The 22,104-nt window shown below is 44.3% G+C and overlaps 1 protein-coding gene across 1 annotated transcript in view; it reads left to right on the top strand.

The window, feature by feature from the left end:
- The window catches only part of XPO6 (exportin 6), a 67,654-nt gene extending 45,835 nt beyond the window's left edge, over positions 1-21,819 (top strand). The window contains exons 16-24 of the mRNA XM_040356555.1: positions 1,491-1,637; positions 4,116-4,302; positions 6,319-6,474; positions 8,485-8,599; positions 9,543-9,714; positions 12,718-12,879; positions 14,821-14,919; positions 16,459-16,689; positions 21,214-21,819. Of these exons, the coding sequence (XP_040212489.1) occupies positions 1,491-1,637; positions 4,116-4,302; positions 6,319-6,474; positions 8,485-8,599; positions 9,543-9,714; positions 12,718-12,879; positions 14,821-14,919; positions 16,459-16,689; positions 21,214-21,315 (1,371 nt within the window). The 3' untranslated portion in view covers positions 21,316-21,819. The remainder of the gene's footprint in view (positions 1-1,490; positions 1,638-4,115; positions 4,303-6,318; positions 6,475-8,484; positions 8,600-9,542; positions 9,715-12,717; positions 12,880-14,820; positions 14,920-16,458; positions 16,690-21,213) is intronic.
- The last annotated feature ends 285 nt before the right edge of the window (positions 21,820-22,104 follow it).

The raw sequence follows: 22,104 nt of genomic DNA, 5'->3' as shown, positions 1-22,104 counted from the left end.
GTCTCGGGAAGGAAGCGGTGCATGTAGGAAATGTTCACAACCTTCTTGTCAAAAGAGCATTTTAATTGTAGGCTGCCATTGCTGACTTCTGAAAATTCTAGTTACCTGGTTTTCTCTGGATTTTAATACTTCAAAGTGTTGTAAACCTCCAATATAAACCCTCTGTAGCGTGTACTAGTCTTGTCTCAATCCAGAGCACTAAGTGTAATTTCTGTCCGCTGCTTTGTTCCTTTATCAGCATGCATCGTTTCTGACAAGTTTTTTCCTGACACCAAAAGAAAAATGGTGGCAGGGTAGGCATCTCCATCTGTTTTGACAGCCTCGGCTCTGTTTTGTGTGCTGTGGGAAGAGGGGTGTCCCGCCTATCAGCATTAAGAGCTCTCCTCACTGAGCTCTTCAGCTCTAAAAAAAGATAAATACTGTGTCGTCGCAGTGCAAATTACAATTAAATTCTATAAAAAAAAATAAAAATCCACACCTGTAAACCTATAACAGCCACGACACACACACACACACCCCTGAACATTACGCTCTTTTTTTCTGAACACTTTTTAGACAAGCTTATAAATTCAGCACTTTGGATGTAGAGCAGACTGCAGATAGACAGGTGCAACTTATGTAGGAGGATTTGTTTTTATCGCGGTGTATCGACTGAGGGCAGTCACTTCACTGGATCTATGTAAGAGTATACAACCACTTTAAGTCACTGGTTTGGAAAAATATGCAGCAAATGAAGTAAGAACACCTGATATGAAAACTGTTTATGATCAGTGACTCCATTAAGTCCAAGAATCAGCCTGACAGCCAGGCAGTTGGCATTTTTAGTAGAGGTCAGCAAAGGCAGTCTTTCAGTACAGGTTTCAGCACTGTGACAATAGGGTGAAAGGGCAGCTGTGTGTACATGCGTTTTCAATAATAGATTTGTTATAGAAGTGACATTGTAAGGCCCCTTTCACACGGGGCGGTTCAGTAATGATCCGCCCTGTGAACCTCCGCTTGCTCAGCGGGGATCGCTCCGTTGATCCCCGATGAGCCGGCGGATGGCAGGGCGGTCCCCGCACACTGTGCAGGGACCGTCCTGTCTTTTCTCCGCTCCCCCCTATGGGGGGATCGGATGAACACGGACCGTGTGTCCGTGTTCACCCGATCCGATCCGCCAGACGGATGGAAAAGTAGGTTTTTCCTCCGTCACACTTTGGCGGATCGGATAGAGGAGCACGGAGCCGCCCATGTGAAAGAGCCCTTATGGTGTACTCTAGCTTGAAGCGACTTTATGCTGTTGGCATACCAGAGCTAGCAGGTTAGGGAATGGATGAGCACATGGCTACAGGCACAGCTGTCATTCAGGAGCACAGAACATCCGTATTGATAGTGTTGCTTACTTCCAAATACAAGGAACCTGGGGGGGGGGGGGGTTAATGGCTAATTTGACAGCCGTGGATGCGCCCTCCCAAATTTTTTGTTCTTGACTAACATGTCCTTTTTCTCAGGTACAAGAGAAGTTGCTGCTGTCCGCGTGTCATCTTCTGGTCTCCGTGGCCACCACCGTGCGGCCTGTGTTCCTCCTCAACATTCCCGCCGTCCAGAAAGTGTTCAGCCGTGTGACAGACACCGCCGCCCAGAGACTGCCGGAGGAGGTGCGCTGTCCTCTTTATGTAGAATCCTAGTGTTGCAGCACTGGTATTGTGACCATTTATTTTCCTTCTCTGGGGACATCTGTGTACACATTTATCAACGGGGTGGACCTTGTGGGCTTTTAATTTAGGACCCCCTGTGCAAATTGGTCTTCTAGCTCCACTTATTGATCATTGATCCATATAAATTGGCAGCAATAACAACCTACCAAAATGTCCCACTTTTTGTTTAAAACTTGGAATTAAAAAAAAGAAAAAAAAAATTATGCATGCATCTCAAACATTTTATATCAAAAAGTTTATTTCAGTAATCCAATTCAAAAAGTGAAACTCCTGTATTATATAAATTCATTACACTTACACAATGATATATTTCAAGCATTTTTCTTTTTACTTTTGATAATTATGGCTTGCAGCTGGTAAAAACCCCAAATTCAGCATCTCAGAAAATTAGAATATTGTGAAAGTTAAAAATTGTAGACTTATGGTGTCACACTCTAATTGGCTAATTAACTCAAAACACCTGTGAAGGTTTCCTGAGCCTTTCAAATGGTCTCTCAGTTTGGTTCAGTAGGTTACACAATCAGTTGTCCAGAAGACGGTCATTGACACCCTCCATAAGAAGGGTAAATCTCAAAAGGTCATTGCTAAAGAAGCTGGCTGTTCGGAGTGCTGTATCCAAGCATATTAATCATGTTTTGAAGAAAAAGGTGCGCAAGCAACAGAGATAACGACCTTCAGAGGATTGTGAAGAAAAGGTCATTCCAAAATTTGGGGGCGGGGGGGATTCACAAGCAGTGGACTACGGTCACCACACACAGATGTACTGTATCCAGGGCATGGGCTACAACTGTTGCAATTCCCTGTGTCAAGCAACTCCTGAATCAAAGACAACGTGGGAAGGGTCTTAAAGTGGTTGTAAACCCCACTTTATGACTTTTACCTACAGGTAAGCCTATAATAAGGCTTACCTGTAGGTATAAAGAATATCTCCTAAACCTGCACGGTTTAGGAGATATTTCCCTCGCAATGCGCCGCTGAAGTTTTACACACCTCGTTCCGAGGTAAGTATTTCATAATGAGCTAATATGCGGTGCATATTAGCTCATTATGACTTTTTCCTTGCAGGAGAAAAAAAATATATTTTGATGCGGGTTTACTGGATCGTACACATAGGCTTAGGCCCCATACACACGAGAGGATCGATCCGCTGGAATTGATCCGCGGACCGGCTCCAGCGGATAGATCCCCTGGTGTGTACGATCCAGCGGATCTGTTTCCGCGGATTTTTGTCCCCGGGGATGGATTTCCAGCGGATAAAAATTTCTTGACATGCTAAGAAATCTATCCGCTGGAATCCATTCCAACGGATTGATCCGCTGGTCTGTACAGACTCACCGGATCAATCCGTCCGAATCCATCCCCCGCATGCGTCGTAATGATTCGACGCATGCGTGGAATTCCTTATGACAGCGTCGCCGCGGCGACGGCGCGACACGTCACCGCGGACGGAATTCCGCTGGGATTTTGATCTCATGGTTAGTACAACCATGAGATCAAAATCCGCCAGAGGATTTATCCGCGGAAACGGTCCTCCGGACCGTTTTCGCGGATAAATCCTCTCGTGTGTACTAGGCATAAGGAGAAAAAGGACTGGACTGTTGCAAAATTTACTTTCATCCGAAAAGAGGACTGTAAACCACTGAGCATTTCATTTGGAAATCAAGGTCCCAGAGTCTGGAGGAAGAGTGGAGAAGCACAGAATACAAGTTGCATGCGGTCCAGTATGAAGTTGTCCACAGTCGGTGATGATTTGGGGAGCCATGTCATGTGCTGGTGTCGGTCCGCTGTGTTTTATCAAGTCCAAAATCTGTGCAGCCGTCTACCAGGAAATTCACTTCATGCTTCCCTCTGCTGACCAGCTTTATGGAGATGCTGATTTCATTTTCTAGCAGGACTTGGCACCTGTCCACACTGCCAAAATTACCAATACCTGGTTTAATGATCATGGTATCGCCATGTTCTATTGCCCAGGAAACTCGCCTGACCTAAACCCCATAGAGAATCTGTGGGGTATTTTTAAGAGGAAGATGAGACACCAGACCAAACATGGAGACTAACTGAAGGCCGCTCCTATAGCTACCTGGGCTTCCGTAACGCCTCAGGCGGCTCACCTCCATGCCAGGCAGCATTGATGCAATAATAACATTTTTATTGGTCTTCTCTAATATTCAAGTTTTCTGAGATACTGAATTCTGAGTCTTCACTGGCTGTGTAATCCATAATCCTCAAAATTAAAAAAAAAAAATGCTTTAAATATATCACTTTGTGTGTAATGAATCGTTATAATGAGTTTGACTTTTTGAATTAAATTACTGAAATGTGTGTATAATATTTTTTTTATTTTTTTTGATCACATTGGATGTAAGTGACCCATGGTGAATAATTACTCTTCTTCTTTTACCTCTGTCCCATGCACAGGCCCAGGTGCTGCTCTGTCGTGCTCTGTCTAATGTCCTCCTCCTCCCGTGGCCAAACGTCAGCGAGCCTGAACAGCAGTGGGGAGAGCGATCGAATCACCACACCACCCTACTGAGCTCTCTGACCAAAGACTACCGTGAGCTGAAGGGTTCCACACCTTCTCAGAGGAAGGGCCAGCTGGAAGCCAGTGAGTAGCACAATTCATACCACAGAATGTGCTTTTTACTCTGGACTAGAGTACCTTGGGCCTCATTTATCCACATATTGAGCTGTCTTTGTTGCTCTAAGCATAGTCTTCCAGTAAAGTATAGGAGAATAAGTATGATCGCTTGGCATATACAGCAAGACCAATTCAAGTACAAACAAATTTAATGTAAAAATGGTAGCAGGGGAGACGTGGGGGGGGAGAATGGGGTAAAAAACAGTCAAAGGGAAACCGCTGTGTACATTCCTATGATTATCCTCATCATAGAACTATATGTTCTGTTAAAACATCTTGCCGTTTTTAACCACTTGACCCCCGGCAGAATTGGCTGCTCAATGTTCAGGCATTTTTTTGCGATTCGGCACTGCCTCGCTTTAACTGACAATTGTGCGGTCATGCGACGCTGTACCGAAGCAAAGCTTGGATCCACTTTTTTTTAAGAATATAGAAAGGCAAAGACAGCAGATAAACGAGTAAAATCTATATAGGAAGATTTTATCTCTTTATATCATCTGAAGCAATTCGCTTCACTTGGGTATAGGAGAGAGTTTACATCCACTTTTAAAGCGAATGCCCCTCTTTTATATTTTGAAGGAAGAACTGTAAAATTGTAATATTTATAAATGGCATTGATTCCGGTTTTGCTTTCTTGCGCCTGTATGTGGGCTATAAAGAATCGGTTTGCTCAGATGAACAGTATTGCATTTCCTTATTGGTATGTAGTCTGTCTATGAATGCATTTACAGCAACATTTAGTCTTTGCAAGGACACAACATCATAAGCTTTGTTCACACGGCCGTAAAAAGAAAGCAGAAATAAACGTTTTCTATTTACAGATTTGAATGCAGCAGCATGGTTGTCAAAGGAAACATTCACACATCTGCGTAAACATGTAATGCATTCAGATCCGTAACCCAAAAATCTGCGTCTGAGGACATGTGTACACATGTATATTGAAATCAAAAACGGCAATTTTCACACATTAAAAAAAAATGTAATCTATTTACTGATCATTTACACAGAAATTGTTGGTACCTAACATGTTTACAGCTGTTTTATGACTATGTGAATGAGGCCATATGTGTCTGTAATTCTTTTGCGACAACACGAAAATATAATTTTGTTCCATTGGCGACAATGAAGTTGATTTACTAAAGGCAAACAGACTGTGCACTCCGCGTGCAGTTGCTCCAGAGCTTAGTAAATGAGGGGGAGCTCTGCTGACTTCCATCGTCCAATCATGTGCAAGCCAAAATGCGTTTTATTTATTTGTTATTATTTTTTTTGCATGTGATTGGGTATTTTTTGTAGAGTTGAGCTTTACCTCATTTACTAATCTCTGGAGCAACTGCACTTGCAAAGTGCATCATCTGTTTGCCTTTAGTGAATCATCCCTAATGTCTACTTCACATTGGCATTTAACAGCCATATGGCTTTCTAATCCCTTATACTCAGTTTATTATTTCACTTTATAATCTGTATACATTTTCCAGGAAAGATTTGGTTTAAACCCAGACTTCTTTTTTTTATTTATTTTTTTTGAGTTGTGAATGTTTGCGGCCTTCCCATTGGCTAAATTTTTTCCTTTTTAAATCAAATGTGGAAGAGTTGGCACCTTTCTCGGGTCATTATTTCTGTCTGTGTTTTCCTGGCCCAGTAATAACTGTTATACTTGTTCCTTGTCCTGGTGTCACAGGGACAGGAAGTTGAGAAAATCTCTCTCAGTGGGCATCAGGCAGCAATAAAAACTCTGCCTAGACTGTTCCTACAAGAACAGTATCTTAAAAAAGATACACTTTTCTCATCATTACTGCATCACTAATTAGCACTGTAATTTATCCCTTCTTGCTCTTCCTCCACAATTTCAATATATTTTGTCTGGGATTAGGTGCTTTAACTAATGGGTAATTCTATAAGTGCTTGGACTAATCAAAAACTATGTTCCTACAAGTGTTTTGTGTCCTGATCTTACACATGTATGTCTTGTTCTTCTCCTAGCTAAGCGTGTCATCTGTCAGACATTGGGTGTGCTGAGGGATATCGTGGAGAATATCTCCAGTGAGGGCACCAAGTCCCGGCAGATCTGTTACCAGTCCATGCAGGAGGCAGCCCAGCTTTCACTCACCCTCTTCCCAGTGTACATCCACCAGTCTGGTATGTAGCAATCTCTACTTTCATATACCAAATGTCCACTTCTTGTTCTACCCAGGTGTCGCTGAATTTTGGAACCACAGCTTGTAATGTCTGCTGGTGGAATCTGATGGTGCAGAACCTGCACCCTGTTGCATACAGCGAGTGCGTTGTCAGACAGGAACAGACTGCAGCCTTCTGAGCAGCTAAATGAGGTTCTTGCTTTATCTGTACTGGGGGAAGAGGTCAAATGCAGACTTAAGCCTGGTACACACTAAACGTTATTTTTTTCCCCCCGCCCAAATGAGACTTTAGTACAGCGATTTTATTTGTATTTTTTTCCCTGCTAAGCTCTTGTGTTCTGACAGGGGCCGCCCCCCCCCCCCTCCAGAACACCTCCAATCGGTGCTCTTAGCTAATGGCGGAGAGTGCTAACTTAACTAGGAGTCAGTTGGCTACCGGTTTTCCAGCATGCTGACAGAACCCCAGCCGAATGGCTGGCGTCTGTTGGACCGGCTGACGTACACATAGGCTGAATGCCAGACGGTTTATTGAACTGGCTAAGGTCTCCCGAAATAATGGTTACTGTAAAACTGGAAGTCCTGTTTTCAAATAAGTTTATTTTTAAAATTAATATATGGAGGTAGAAATGGGAGACTAGCATGTGCAGACTTTGTTTTTCCAGGCATGCTCCTGAATTGTCCTTATTCCTCACTACATGCTTGTTCTGGGTCAGTCATGTCATCCTCTGGCACCCAAGGTATAGATGCTGAAGTGTACCACCGCTATCCCAGGGTAATCGGCAAGGTTGCCCTCTCAATTTTAACCACTTGTCGGCAGCCATATAGCACGCATCGCGGCGATCAGTGGTGCGGTGTGTCAGTCTGACTCGCCGCAACTCCGAAAACTCCTTACCACATGACCAGGCGTGTCCAATCACGGCTGATCACATTGTAACCAGGAAGTGCCCTTGATCGGCCTTTTCTCACGTGCGTCTGACAGACGCGAGTATAGGAGAGCCAATCGCTCTTCTTGCAGGGGGGGGGGGGGGTCTGTGCTGATAGTTTATCAGCGCAGTCCCCCCTCGGATGCCTGCCCAGGACCACCAGGGATGGCCACCACACTGGACCACCAGGTATGCCCCCCCCCAGACCACCAGGGAATGCCAATCTGTTCCCAGGCAGCTGCCAATCAGTGCCCACTTACAATGCCTACCACTGCCAGTACCAACAGGGATGCCTATCAGTGCCCATCAGTGAGACCTATCAATGCACGTCGGTGCCACCTCATCAGTGTATCAGTACCGCCTTATCAGTGCCCATCGGTTAAGGATAAAACTTGCTTATTTACAAAATTTTATAACAGAAACAAACGTTTTGTTTAGCAAAAAATTAAAATCGCAGAGGTGATCAAATACCACCAAAATAAAGCTCTATTTGTGGGAACAAAATTATAACATTTTTGTTTGGGTACAGTGTTGCATGACTGTGCAATTGTCATTTAAACAGCGCTGAAAATTGGCATTAGCAGGAAGGGGGTTAAGTGCCTGGTATTGAAGTGGTTAAAGCCCAGTCTTGCAGTGAGTGGAAGAGGCTCCCACACTGCTGTATTCTGTATTATAACCAGCTTTGGCATGGCCCTGAACACAGGGACTTTATGAAAACTTTCCAATGATACTGAGCATCCAATAAGGCACCTACTAAAAACAAGCTGGCTGTGGCCACTCTGATATCTTGTGACGGGTTCCTTTTTAATAAGATTTAGCGCTAGATGGGGTTGACATTAAGCCAACAGTTATTTTAATATTTATAGGCTATTTAAGCCAGGCCATATTCACGTCAGTTATATAGTGATGTACAGTTAACCCACAACCATCACTTAAGTGTTTCTTCACTGTAAAACACCTAACCGCATTAAAGAATGATTGGTTGTTGCGGTGCAGTACTCATTGTCGTCCCATATAAAGTCTCTATGTAGTATTATAGAATTCGGTGTAAATTCACAGATAACACGCCACTGTCTCCCTCTTTATAGATGTGACCGAGGAAATGCTGAGCTTCTTCTTGGCTTTGATTCAAGGACTTCGGGTACAAATGGGAGTTCCATTCACTGAGCAAATTATACAAACCTTCCTCAACATGTTCACCAGGTAATCGCATCGGGTCTGTCTATCCCGCACAATTCTAAGCAAAAATGGCGCTTACCCACAAGCTTTAGTGAAGTCACTTCATGTCACATGTAATGCCAAATTACAAGCCCACTGCTGATCTGGTCCAGAGGACCTATTCGGGTCTATGGATCCAGGGTCAGTAAAGCCCTTGTGACTCAGAAACCCCATCGGATACCCTGTTTTTATTTTACATGGGAATGTTTGATGCAGTTTTCACTGCCAATGTGTAGGGAGGACAATGTAACCACTTCAGCTCCAGGCCTTTCCTGACACTTTTTTTTGTTTACAAGTTTAAATCCGTATTATTTTTATTTTTTTTATTATTATTAGAAAATTACTTGGAACCCCCAAACTTTCTATATCGTTAAGCAGAGACCCTGGAGAATAAAATTACGATTGTTGCAATTTTTATGTCACGTGGTATTTGCGCAGTGGTTTTTCAAACATAATTTTGAAAAAATAACATTTTTAAATCCAAAAAAATATAATCCAAATTGCACACGCTCGTGGAATGGTGACAAACTAAGATACTTAAAAATCTCCATAGACCACGCTTTAAATTTTTTATTTATTTTTTTTGCAGTTTGTTTACCTGTTAAGAGTTAGAGGAGTACTAGTGATAGAAATTATTGCTCTCCCTCTGACATTCGCAGCGATGCCTCACCTGGGGTGCAAACACCATGTACATATGTGTGCGCAACTTGCGTATGTATGTTTTATTATTCGTTTTTGCACTGTCCCCCCCCCTTTTATCACTTTTATTAGGGTTAGGGACTAAAGTAATTTGTGGGTGGAGAGGTTATTTCCATACATTTTGCAGGGTGTGTTCCTTCTTTCCTCTTCTTCTAAAACCTTTTACCCCTGTGAAAAGCAGCTGAAAAACATTACTGACCGAACCACACATTATCTCTCCTCCTGGCAGGCAACAGCTGGCAGAAAGTATCCTGCAGGAGGGCAGCGCAGGGTGCCACGTGGTGGAGAAGTTTCTTAAGATCCTGCAAGTTGTAGTGCAGGAACCCGGCCAGGCCTTTAAGCCGTTCCTGCCAAGTATACTGTCGCTGTGCATGGAGCAGCTTTACCCCATTATCGCTGAGGTATGTGTGTGTTCATGTGTAGCTTCTCACTTGTCTTTCATTTGGCAGAATGTGTCTCCCTTGCTCAGTTTATATAGTCGTCTGGGTTCTGTTGAGCATACTTTGACATAAGCCTTTTATGTAGTTTACCTTCCAGCTCACAAAAGTTTACAGACTAATGATGCTCAAAACAAGGCATTGGTCATGTGATCTCAATCAAGGGGGAGGACCCTTTTTTTTTTTTTTTTTTTTTTTTTTTTTTTTTTTGCATTGACATTTATACATTGACATTTATACAGCAATCAGTGCTATAAAAAGCCACCGATTACTGTATAAATGTCACTGACAGGAAAGGGGTTAACGCTAGGGGGCAATAAAGGGGTTAAATGTGTTCCCTCACTGTGTGTTCTAACTGTGGGGGGAGGGATGGGAAACACGACCTGTCTCCTCTCCCCTGACAGAACGTGGATTTGTGTGTTTACACACACAGATCAACATTACTGCTTTGTCGGGAACGATCGCGGGTGCCCGGCGAATATCACAGGCGCACGCATCGGCTTCTCAGTGATGCGGCAGGCGCACCCGCGCTCTCTATAATGGTGGAAAGTGGAGGACCTCTTATGACGCCCACCCAGGATGGGAGATCTCATCTGCGGACGTCATTTGACTATATGCCAGGAATTAAGTGGTTAAGCCAATTGGCTGGCTCTTGGACAATCGGTCCCTTTTAAGCTTAACTCCAGGAATACTATGACTTCAAATAGTTCCTTTGGACCAAGCTGACCCAAGTGAACGATTTCTCTTACTAATCCATGCAGTGAAGTAATCCACATGCCTCGCCACCTCTTCATAAAAATACAAGGCTTCCTATGGATGGCTGAGCAGCAATCGGCTCAACTTGATTTTGTTCCGGGAATAGGACCCTGTACCGCTACCGGAACACAGTGCTGTATACTGTAGGTAGCTGATGCTGTATACAGAAATAGGAAGAGATTGCCAGCCGCTGCACACCTCACCCGGGGCGAATTTTTTTGGGGATGTGGCCTGGATCTATTAAACTGAGGCTGCTTTTACCTGCTATTCACTCAGGCTGGCCACCGCACACCTCACCCAGTCTATCTCCTTCCTATTTCTGCAGCGTGTTTTGTGTCTGGAAATCGCTCTCCTCATCCTGCATCCTCACTAGTCAGCGGCGTCTAACTCCTCAGATTTTGGTGGGCTGAGTGGGGACCCTTAAGGATTTATTATGGGTCACAGTGATACTGTTATTATAGCGCTAACAGCCCCTGCGTCAATTGATAAAGGAAATAGTTTGTCTATTTAAAGTCCTAGTATTCATGGAGCTTTAACCCTCATTTATTTTGGTCTCATGGCCAATGCCTTTCAAACTGGTCATGTGGAGCATTGAATTACTGTGGCAGGAGGATCAGAGTTGGAGGATAATACACTATAGGATTGATTTACTAAACCTGGTGCACACAGTCTGGTGCAGCTGTGCATAGTAACCAATCTGCTTCTAACTGCAGTTTGTTCAATTAAGCTTCGACAATAAGCCTACGTTCACATTGGGCTCCGATCTGACATGTCAAATCGGCTCATTTCCAGCAATGGCACTGTCCGACACCGACTTTGTGGTGCCGCAGCGATTCCCAAACGTAGTTTCTGCACTACTTTTTGGCGATTTATTTATTTTATTTTTTTCAATAGACATCTGTGCATCAACCTGCACAGATGTCTGTCAAATCGCCCCCAAAGTCGGACTGAAATGCCGGTTTCAAAACGCGTGAATTCGGCTGAACTCGCACGATTTCAAACCCACCCTCATTGTGAATGTGGGCTAAAACTTAGAAGCTGATTGGTTGCTATGCAAATCTGCACCAGATTCTTTGTGCACCAGTTTTAGTAAATCTCCCCCTGTAGGGTTGGCTTTTCAAAGTTTTCAAACCAACCATCCTCCCAGAGTGTGAAGATTTAGTGGGCCCACCTTTAAAATGGGCCTGTACATTGGTGTGCGCAGCCTACTGCATTAGTGTGCACTTTGGAGCGCAAACGCACATGCGTGTATATCAGCAGCGCAGTGAATGGCGTCATCTATCTCTATCTATCTATATATATATATATATATATATATATATATATATATATATATATATATATATATATATATATATATATATATATATATATATATTCTAACTATTTTGCATTTTTTGTTTGTTTTTAGAAGCCTTTGGTAAAATATGAAGGGTCTAAACGGAGAAAAGGGGACTGCAGTTCCTTTTATCCAGCACCAACTGCACTGGACAGTGAATGAATGGGAAGCGCTCTGTGCTGAGCGACTTTCTGTTCATTCACAAACTGAAGATGGTAAACCTAGTTTTCTATGCATCAGTTAAGAATGATCAGTATGGATCATTCACTGTTTTCATTCATCCATCCTGAAACATCCCCCCGCAGCAGTGGGAGAGGAAAGGAGGGAAGCTGGCAGCATTGCGGGGGGAATGGGGTGCACTAGGAAGCGGGGGGGGGGGTGGGAACCAGCACTGCACAGGGTGGGGGATTAGGGTGTGCCCACGCCTATGGGCCTGTAATTGAATCCTAGCATCCTTCCAGTGTAGAATTCCGACTACAGCCAGACAATTGACTCAGACATTGATCCTTTCTTTCAATGTAGACCCACCTGACTAATGTGTCTGCATTTGGTCATATGACCAACACAGCACACATTAGCAGCAGTTTTTTCAGAGGGGAGGGGGGGGGGGGGGGGGATATAACACTATATAGATCTACATCAGAATTTTTTTTAATAATTATAAAGAGAAGGGAATCTGGATTTTAGCCAGGCCACACTGAAGTCTTTAGTTTGCAGTGGTATGAATGAACCTAAAACAGGTGAGCATATCTGGTACATCACATGGAAATATCTGTTTGTCGCCTCTTAAAATGCAACACTGTGAAGTCACGTTGAATTGCTAATGTATTCCTGTCTCATATCTGGTGCTAATTTCCTGGTTCTTACTTCAGCGCCCCTCCCCAGATGTGAAGGCCGAACTGTTTGAACTATTATTCCAGCTTTTACATCACAACTGGAGGTATTTCTATCGCTCTTCTGTCCTGGCCAGCGTGCATCGTGATGGCGCCGATGAGCCAATGGAGAATCAGGCTCAGTTTATTGCAGTGATGCAGGTGAGAACAAAGCTGGAATGATTACATTAGACCAGGGGTCTCCAAACTGCGGCCCGAGGGCCAGTTGTGGCCCTTTGGTAGTCTTTATCCGGCCCTTGGGGCACTATTCCTTCCACTGATATAAGGAACTATTGCTCCCACTGACACCAACAATGGGGCATTATTTATTCTATGGATACCAATGATGGTATACTATTCCTCCTACTAATAGGGGCACCACTCCTCCTATTGACCACCAAACCTGATCCCCTCAATCCGGCCCCCCTAAAGTCTGAAGGAGAATAAACTGGCCCTTTGTTTGAAAAAGTTTGGAGACCCCTGCATTAGACAGTGAGCTACTTTAGACAAGAACTAATATGTTCCAAGTAAAGCAGAAAATGGTGGTGTATTATTGTCTAACCCGAATAAAATGATGAATCCTGTGTTCAGGGCAAGCGGCATGGTAATTGGTTGGTTAGCCTTTCCAGATTTGTGCGTTTTTCTGCCCAGTCACTGAGCACAGAGTTAATAATTTTTATTATTCACTGGGGGGCACAGAGCAGACCTTGGAGGTTTAATGCCTGCCCCCCTCCCTTTTAGAGCTAGGCTGCTGATCTTCGTTCTGTGAGATCAGACACTTGAAGCCCCGTTGTCTACCTTAGATTTTTGTTCCCCTATCAATTTGGATCAAAACCTTGCCATTTCTTGTGGGCAGTTCTTAAAGGGACCTGCTCTTGAACACATGTTCACTTTAGCTAGCTTGCTTATCCCCCAACGCTCCATTCATCCACTTGGAGCAAAGTAACTGTAAGGGCCGGTTCACACTGGTGCAATATCAGAGATCCGATGTGATTAACACCGCAGTGAAAATCACAAATGATCTCAGTGCGATGCGATTTCAGCCATAAAGATCGTATGGCAGAATTGGCATCAAACTCCCACAGGACCCCCTTTTCTTTTCTTCTTTTTTTTTTTTTCTTTTTTTTTTTTTTGTCCGCAGCAGAATGCCATCCGATTTTTGTCTGAGTTTGCAGATCGCACTGTGATATGCAAACCGATTTGAGGGTGTCATTAAAGAGGTTTTCCACCCATTTTTTAAGTTTATTAAAAGTCAGCAGCTACAAAAAGTGTAGCTGCTGGCTTTTAATAAACAGACACTTACCTGCTCCACGGCTCCAGTGACGCGCCGGCCGGGGCTCCGCTCCTCGCCGGCCGGCGTCTTCATTCTCAGTGTGGGCACCCGGCAGTGACAGCTTTCGGCTTCACGGCCGGGCACCCACTGTGCATGCGCGAGCGGCACTGCACATGCGCGCGCTGCGCCGTCCGATTGGACAGGCGCTCGCCTACAGGGAGGGGCTGTGAAAAGGCGATTAAGCTAATCGCCTTTCCAGCCCCTCGGCGGAAGGAGGAAGTGGGATAGGAAGTCCCCTTCTCCTGAAGCCCCCACTCCCCCCCCCCCCCCCCCCCCCCCAAAAAAAAATTACATGCCAAATGTGGCATGTAAGGGGGGCGAGGAGTGGGTTAAGCGGAAGTTCAATTTTTAGGTGGAACTCCGCTTTAACTTTTAAATGACACTCCCAGCAGTTCACGTAGGGCAGTGTGAACTGCTGCCAGGAAGCATGCGTTGTAGGAATCCACAGTGGATTCGCAGGGTTCCTGCATATCCGCAGTGTGAACCAGCCCTAAGCTACACATCACTAGAGTCGTAACTGTTTGGCCCAGTGCCCTCACATGCTTGGAAAGTACTTTTCTTTTGTCTCCGAGCACTGCACAGAGCTTTAGAGGAAGAGAATTGAATCTCTGAGCTTACACTGTGAAATCAGTAGCTGTGGCCACCCCAGGCTTGTCTTCCTTCTATTTGAATAAACCCGGCCTGCTGTCAGTTGTGCTTCTAGGTTATAGAAGGCTGCAGATCTACAATGTGAAATGCAATGAAGCATCAATTATTTATGTTTTCTTTAGGCATTTGGACAGTCTTTCCTGCAGCCTGACATACATTTATTCAAACAAAATCTCAGCTATCTGGAGACCCTAAACAGCAAACACAAACTGTACCACAAGGTGAGATGTGGTGTAGTAATTTTCATGATGTGATTGGCACTAATATCATATTTTTTTTTTCTCTGTTATTTTACATATGTTTGCCGATGACCACTCTATTTTGGTAATTTTTCTGTTCCCCAGTTTTCATGAAACAACCTCACTGTCTGTGGTCAGTTCTCATTTCTATCCATTTCTAGCTTTCTCTTCCCTTAGGCAGGCCATACACGTTTCGAATCCCGGCCGTTCAGCAGGAACCAGCCGGGATTTGAACCGTCAACTTGGGTACAACCAGCGTGCCAGGTTTTACCTGTGACTATTGCTAACGGCTGCTATAGCCGCTAGCAGTTATAACAGTCTTCTCCTGGGGGGGGGGGGGGGTTAAACTGTCCCACTGGGAGAAGACCATGGCCTGGCAGGAGGGATCCCCACAACACTGTGATGGGGGGGGGGGGGAAATCTAGCAAATTTCTTTCCTGCTTTTGCAGAAAAGAAGTTTGCTTGGCATATGGCCGGCCTTGGTTTACGATCTCGCTTTAGAGACATTTTAAAGCACTCTCTTGTGGGCATCTTTACCCCTAGATGGAGGTATGATGGAGGCTTTGTTGCCCCCTTCCCAGCCGGGGGAACGCCCTGGAGTATATGATGTTGACCTGCAGCTTGGGTCATGTTCGCTCTCAGGTTAGCAGGGGGGAGCTCCCCCTGAAACTGTAACCTTTTTTTTTATTTATTTTTTGCCCCCTCCCCTAACCCTCTACCGATTTTTCCCTATGTCTCCCCTGTTTCCATACTCGGACATGTTGATGCATTTACCTCTCTGGTTAAATCTGCTATCTTGCAAACCCTCATTGTTGAGGCATTGTTGACTGTTATATTCGATGTGTCCAAAATAAAGATTGTAAAAAAAGAAAAAAAAACACGCACTCATTTTAGGACCCTTTAAGACTAGGAAGACTCCAATGAGATGAGTATGGGATCTGTCTGCTGATCCCCTGCTGAGCAGAGCGGGCAGATGACAGGTCCGTGTCTGCTCAGTTTCTGCAGAGTAGACACGGACCAAGCCCATTCTGCTCTATGGACCAGCAAGTGTAAACAGACTCTGCTGTCTGTTTTACACCCAACTGCCCTCTCATCCAATCCTCCTGGATTGAGGGGGGAATTCAGGAGCAAGACGGCATTGTTTGCGTACCATAACAGCAAGCTACACAAGGTTTGACAGGCAGGATCAGTAGATTATATATGGGACTTGCATAGGAAACTAGAGAACTACTTTTTGTAATGGGAGGACATAGTTCAACTTTAAAAAGGTACTTAATACTTCCCTCACAAAGTAATCACTAATCAATGTCTGCAGATTGGTGTGGTCCATAGCATTGTGGTAGAGTTCCAGGTTGCTGTGCTAGGTTATTTTGGATGCTGGATCATTTTGGCTTTTGCATATTTTCTGGTATCCATGCTTCTTGAGCTCTACCCAGCCACACTGTCAGACTCCATACAGCACCTCGTGTTAGAGCAGCTGTAGCCCTTTGTCATCTAACACTTTTTTTTTCTCTTTTGTAGAAGCTCTTCCGGGCCATGATGCTGCCACAGTTTGTCAGCGTTCTGCTCCAGGTTCTCATTCACAAGTCCCATGACCTCCTGCAGGAGGAGATTGGCATAGCGGTCTATAACATGGCATCCGTGGACTTCAGCACCTTCTTCTCTGCCTTCTTACCAGAGTTTTTAACTGGCTGCCAGGGCCTGGACACCAACCAGAAGAATGTCCTAGGCCGAAACTTCAAGATGGAACGGGTAAGATCCCCACACAGCACTTCCTTCACTTGGCACCTAGGTGGATGGTTCCGCACCCATCATGCACACTGTAATAGGTTGTCAGGTTAGAACAGTGGTCATCAACCTTGTCCTGCAAGGCCCACCAACAGGCCAGGTTTGCAAGATAACTGAAATACATCACAGGTGATATCATTTGCTCCTCAGTGATTGCAGTATTCTAGACTGCATCTCCCCAAGGTAATACATAAAACCTGGCCTGTTGGTGGGCCCTGCAGGACAGGGTTGATGACCACTGGGTTAGAACATGCTTGATGGGTAATGGCCATAAAGTCCTAGGAAGGGAAAAAAAAAATTTTTGGTCACACATACCCTTTCTATCATGTACTACAATGCAAACCTTCATCCTCATTTTTTTTACCCTCTGTAATCCTACTTATTGCCCCCTCAAACATAATTAAATCATATATATATATATATTTATATTACTGCCTGCAGATTCTCAATTGTATATACAAGATTTCAGGCAATTCCAAAAGCTCTGGGCTTGCAGGCTATGACAACATGTAAACGATCTAAATCCCTTGACTAGAGTGTTGAGTGCAAATGTCATCGTGGAGGGGGAGCAAAGAATACCAGGATGTTCAGGCAAAGATGATTATCTGTCCTGTTTACTTCCTGGTAAATGCGCTAAAATTGTTGTAAAATGCTAATGTAGAAATCTGTATTTATTGTTGAATGCAGGCTACTGTTTTTACATAAAAAAAATCGTTTTTTCAAATCTCTATTTAGAGGTTCATGTCAGAATTCTACATAGAAATATGTTGCATTCAAATGTAAGCAGGCAGGGTATATAAGGCCCCTTTCAAACTGGGGCGTTATTTGAGCGAAGCCTCATCTGCAATCACAATGTGCTGGTAAAGCACCGCTAAGACCCTAACGTTTTAGGGCGTTTTTGCAGTGCCTCAATGTGAAAGGGTAAGGCGTTTTTACAGCGCTTTCAATTAATTTCAGTAGAGAAGAGGGGTTTTTGGAGCGTTTTTTTTTTTCAGCGCCCAAAAGCTGCTCCAAAGATGCTGCTTGCAGGACTTGGTGTGAAAGGGTCCATTGAGATGCATGGAGAGCGTTTTATGAGCATTTTAATAGCGCTATTTTTAACGCTAAAACGCTGTAAAAACTCTTCAGTGTGAAAGGGGTCTAAGGTAATAGTAACAACAATAGACAAATATCACTTGGTATAGAAAATGTTATTAAATAGCAAGTGCCATAGTTGAATTGCTATAAAGCAATAGAACTGCAAGGGCAAAGACATCCGATGAGAGCCATACTTTGTTTTTATAAATGGGTTAAGGGTAAAAGTAAGGAGAAGGAAGTCTCTATGGTAAGAGGTAGGGGGGAGATGTCCACAGGTTTTTTTTTTCCAAGAAGTATTCAGTAGATCAGTGATGATGAACCCTGGCACCCCAGATGTTTTGGCACTACATTTCCCATGATGCTCATGCACTCTGTAGTGTAGATGAGCATTGTGGGAAATGTAGTTCCAAAACATCTGGGGTGCGAAGGTTTGCAATCGCTGCAGTAGCTCTACTGGGAACCGTTCCGACTATCTTGCCATATTGGCTTTCGTTTGGTCTTTCAGGGTGGAAGTTGATTGTTCCAGCGTTTGTATATCGCTCACCCTGTGGAACTGTAGGAGAGGTTTGCTGTTTCCACAGGCTTGGTATGCAAGCCCTCATGGCGTTTAATAGGTGGATGAGTAAAGACTCGAGATGATGCTTTCGAGAAGGGTGTTTGGTTTAACCGTTGGGGGGGGGGGTCATCAAAGGAGGGTAATGTTTGTAAGTTGTATTCTATGTAGAACCTGTTGCCAGAACAGTCGGAGGAAAGGACAGTCCCAAAACGCATGTAATGGTGCCCCCCTATGTGGCATGCAGCACCAGCAAAGGTCGCTTTGTCTTAAGAATAGTTTAACAAGGGTGACCGGAGTCCTGTACCAATGTGATATGAGCTTACAGGTAATATCTTGGTGGTTATAACTGATCGAGTGACCAAAAATAATGCTATCCTATCGACTAGGGGGGGGGACGACATCTTCATGAGTGCCCCCCCCCCCCCCCCTAACCAGTATTTGGTAAGGTATGGAGAGAGTCTTGGGGCTCTTTCACACTGAGCGTACAGGTCCGTCTGTCATTTTTTTTATTTTATTTTTTGCGGACCTGTACGGGCGCTCCGTGCTCCTCTATGGAGCCGTGGATGTCAGCGGTGACATGCCAGCTGACATCCGATCCGCCAAAGTGTGACGGAGGAAAAACCTACTTTTCCTTCCGTCTATCGGATCGGGTGAACATGGACATACGGTTTGCCGGGACCGCCCTGTCATCCGCCGGCTCATCGGGGATCAACGGAGCGATCCCCGCTGAGCAAGCGGAGGTGCACGGGGCGGATCATTACTGATCATTACTGATCCGCCCACTGTGAAAGAGGCCTTTCACACTGGGGTGTTTTTCAGGTGCTTTTGTGCTGAAAATCGCGCATGTGAAGCGTCTGGAAAAAATGGCTCCCCTGCAGTCTCAGTGTGAAACGCTGAGTGCTTTCACACTGAGGCGATGCGCTGGCAGGATGTAAAAAAAAAACTCCTGCAAGCAGCATCTTTGGAGCGGTGTATACACTGCTCCTACGGCGCTTTTCAGGTGATTTTTTTCTTTAAACATTTTTTCGGCTGTTAGCGGGGTGCTTTTAACCCCCTCTATCGGCCAAAAACCTCTGCAAAAACTACGGTAAAGCGCTGCTAAAGATAGCGGCGCTTTGCCGCCGACGCTTAGGTGTGAAAGCACCATTAAGGTGCCTTTACTTTGGTGGAGCTTGTTTTTGTCAATACTCTGGAGCTCTCTACCATTCCTGCAACAAATGTCCGCCCTTTTGGAATCTTGGTCCTTGCTGCATATGGCTTCCAGGATATGACCAGGGAATATGAAATCTCTATAAAAATATAGCCTGCATTTTAACAGTAAATATCAATTTTTACATTGGAATTTTAGAACATTTTTAGTTGTGCCTTTTTTTTTTTTTTTTTTTCTTCTTTTCTGTACAATTACAATGTAAACACCACACTTTTCAGATACTTCTTTGCAAAAAAAATGTGAAAACTATTAATTTTCTTTCCACCATCACATAAATTCCCAATAAAATACATTTTATGTTTTTGGTTGTAACATGACGAAATGTCGAAAAATTACCACATGATCCCATATGCCTCCATTTTATCCTCGTCATACGTTTTAGATTACTGATATTCTCCAGCTTCTATGACCACTCAGTAAGGGAGGAAGGATCAATCCTTCCTCTTCACAATTTAATGGAAGTTCCTCTAAGACGCGTGTATTGCTAAAGAAATTGTGCCAGGATTTTTTTCTTCTTCCTTTTTTTTTATTTATTTTTTTATTTTTTTAAGCAATGCAGGACTGTGGTCTGAACCATCAATACAAACCTCATTGACTGACTGTTGCCATCAGGGTCATCCCACAAATACAGGAATAAACTCTTAGGCCCCGTACACACGACCGGATCGATCCGCTGAAACTGGTCCGCCGGACCAGTTCCAGCGGACAGATCCGGTCGTGTGTAGGCCCGACCGGACAATTGTCCCGCGGATCGGACAGTTTCCAGCGGATTAAAAATTTCTTAGCATGCTAAGAAATCTGTCCGTCGGACGTATTCGGTCGTCTGTACAGACTCGCCGGACACGTCCGACCGACCCCCATCCCTCGCATGTGTCGTACTGATTCGACGCATGCGTGGAAGCTTTGAACTTCCAGGGCCGCCCACGTCATCGTTGCGGCGATGGCGCGGCCACGCCCCGCGTATTGTTTACGCGCGGACTTCTGTCTGATGGTGTGTACAACCATCAGACAGAAATCCGGCAGCGGTCGCAGCGGATCTATCCGCTGAAAACGGTCCGGCGGACCGTTTTCAGCGGATCGATCCGGTCGTCTGTACGGGGCCTTACACTGCAGAAAAGCTCTCGTGCATTCCTCATTTTATTGCCATTTCACTGATTTTATATGTTGTGTATTCAGCTTTTCACAATCCAATTAAATATATTTAATTCAACAATGGGAGATACGATTCATTTGAGAAAAATACATATATCAGCACAGGGGCAGGGTGCATAAATTTCAAACGTTATGGTCACCATGACTGGATACTCCGGGCCTTTCCCCCGACCTGACTTGAATCTTGGACAGGCTATTGTATAGATAAAAGAATGAGTTTATGTGGAGTAGGACCTGCTCATCACTTACCACTAGGGATAGAAACATATTGCTTATTTACATAGTGATATGACACTGTTGAATTACCCAAAAGAAAAATGGAGTGGATCTCTGTTGGAACCTCTGAATTGTTAAAATTACATATACATGACGCCATCTTCTTCTGTTTTTTTTTTTTTTTTTTTCCAATAAAAACGTTATTGATTTTAAAAAAATAATGGGTACCTGTCCCCCCTCCAATTAATTTTTATATATATTTTATCTTCCCACACAGGACCTGCCATCGTTTACTCAGAGCGTCCATCGCTTGGTCAATGACTTGCGATATTACAGACTGTGCAACGACAGCCTGCCCCCGGGAACTGTGAAGCTGTGACAGACAAGAGCCCCCCCCTTCCCGCACCTGTCTGCAATGATGGTCTTAACCGCTACAGATGTGAACCCGCTACTCCACTCATCCTCTCGTTATGTTTTTAAACCTTCGAAATGGTTTTTAGCACTTTTCTCTCCAAGAGATTTCAGTGCCTCCTCCCCCCTGTTGACTCCAATTAATCCCTTTGTGTAAAGGGGTGTTATCGATCCCTGTGTTCAGGGGGTCCGGGGAAAGTCCCGGTATTTTAACTGTTCTAATGTTCAATTTCGCAAACCTTCAATATCATTCCCTGCTACAGAGAATGCGTTTGGGCCAGTCGGCCTCGACAGACTGAATTCTGGATTTAAGAAAAAAAAAACATTTTAGGCCACTTATCTGCACAAGTCAGTTGAAGTACACACACTTTATTATGTATTGTTTTTATATATTTTTTGCGTCTTTTTGTTATCATTCCATTGTGAAATTGAAACATTGCTTCTGGCAAATAAAAAGAATGCCTTGTTTAGATCTTTAGTGTCTTCATTTATGGAATACTGATGTTCATTGCTGTGTAAACTATGGAACGAGGAATGTGCAACTGTGAGTGTTCCTAGTTCTTAAAGCGGATGTGCCACTAAAAAAATATATTAAAAGCCAGCAGCTACAAATACTGCAGCTGCTGACTTTTAATATAAGGACACTTACCTGTCCTGGAGTCCAGCGCCGATCGCAGCAGATGACGAGCCGATCGCTCGTCACCCTGCTGCTCCCCCCTCCATCCACGGTGAGGGAACCAGGAAGTGAAGCGCTCCG

This window comes from Rana temporaria, chromosome 6 (assembly GCF_905171775.1).
Source record: "Rana temporaria chromosome 6, aRanTem1.1, whole genome shotgun sequence".
Lineage (NCBI taxonomy): Eukaryota > Metazoa > Chordata > Amphibia > Anura > Ranidae > Rana > Rana temporaria.
The sequence above is the reverse complement of the archived record's forward strand: the minus strand, read 5'-3'. Positions and strand labels throughout refer to the sequence as shown.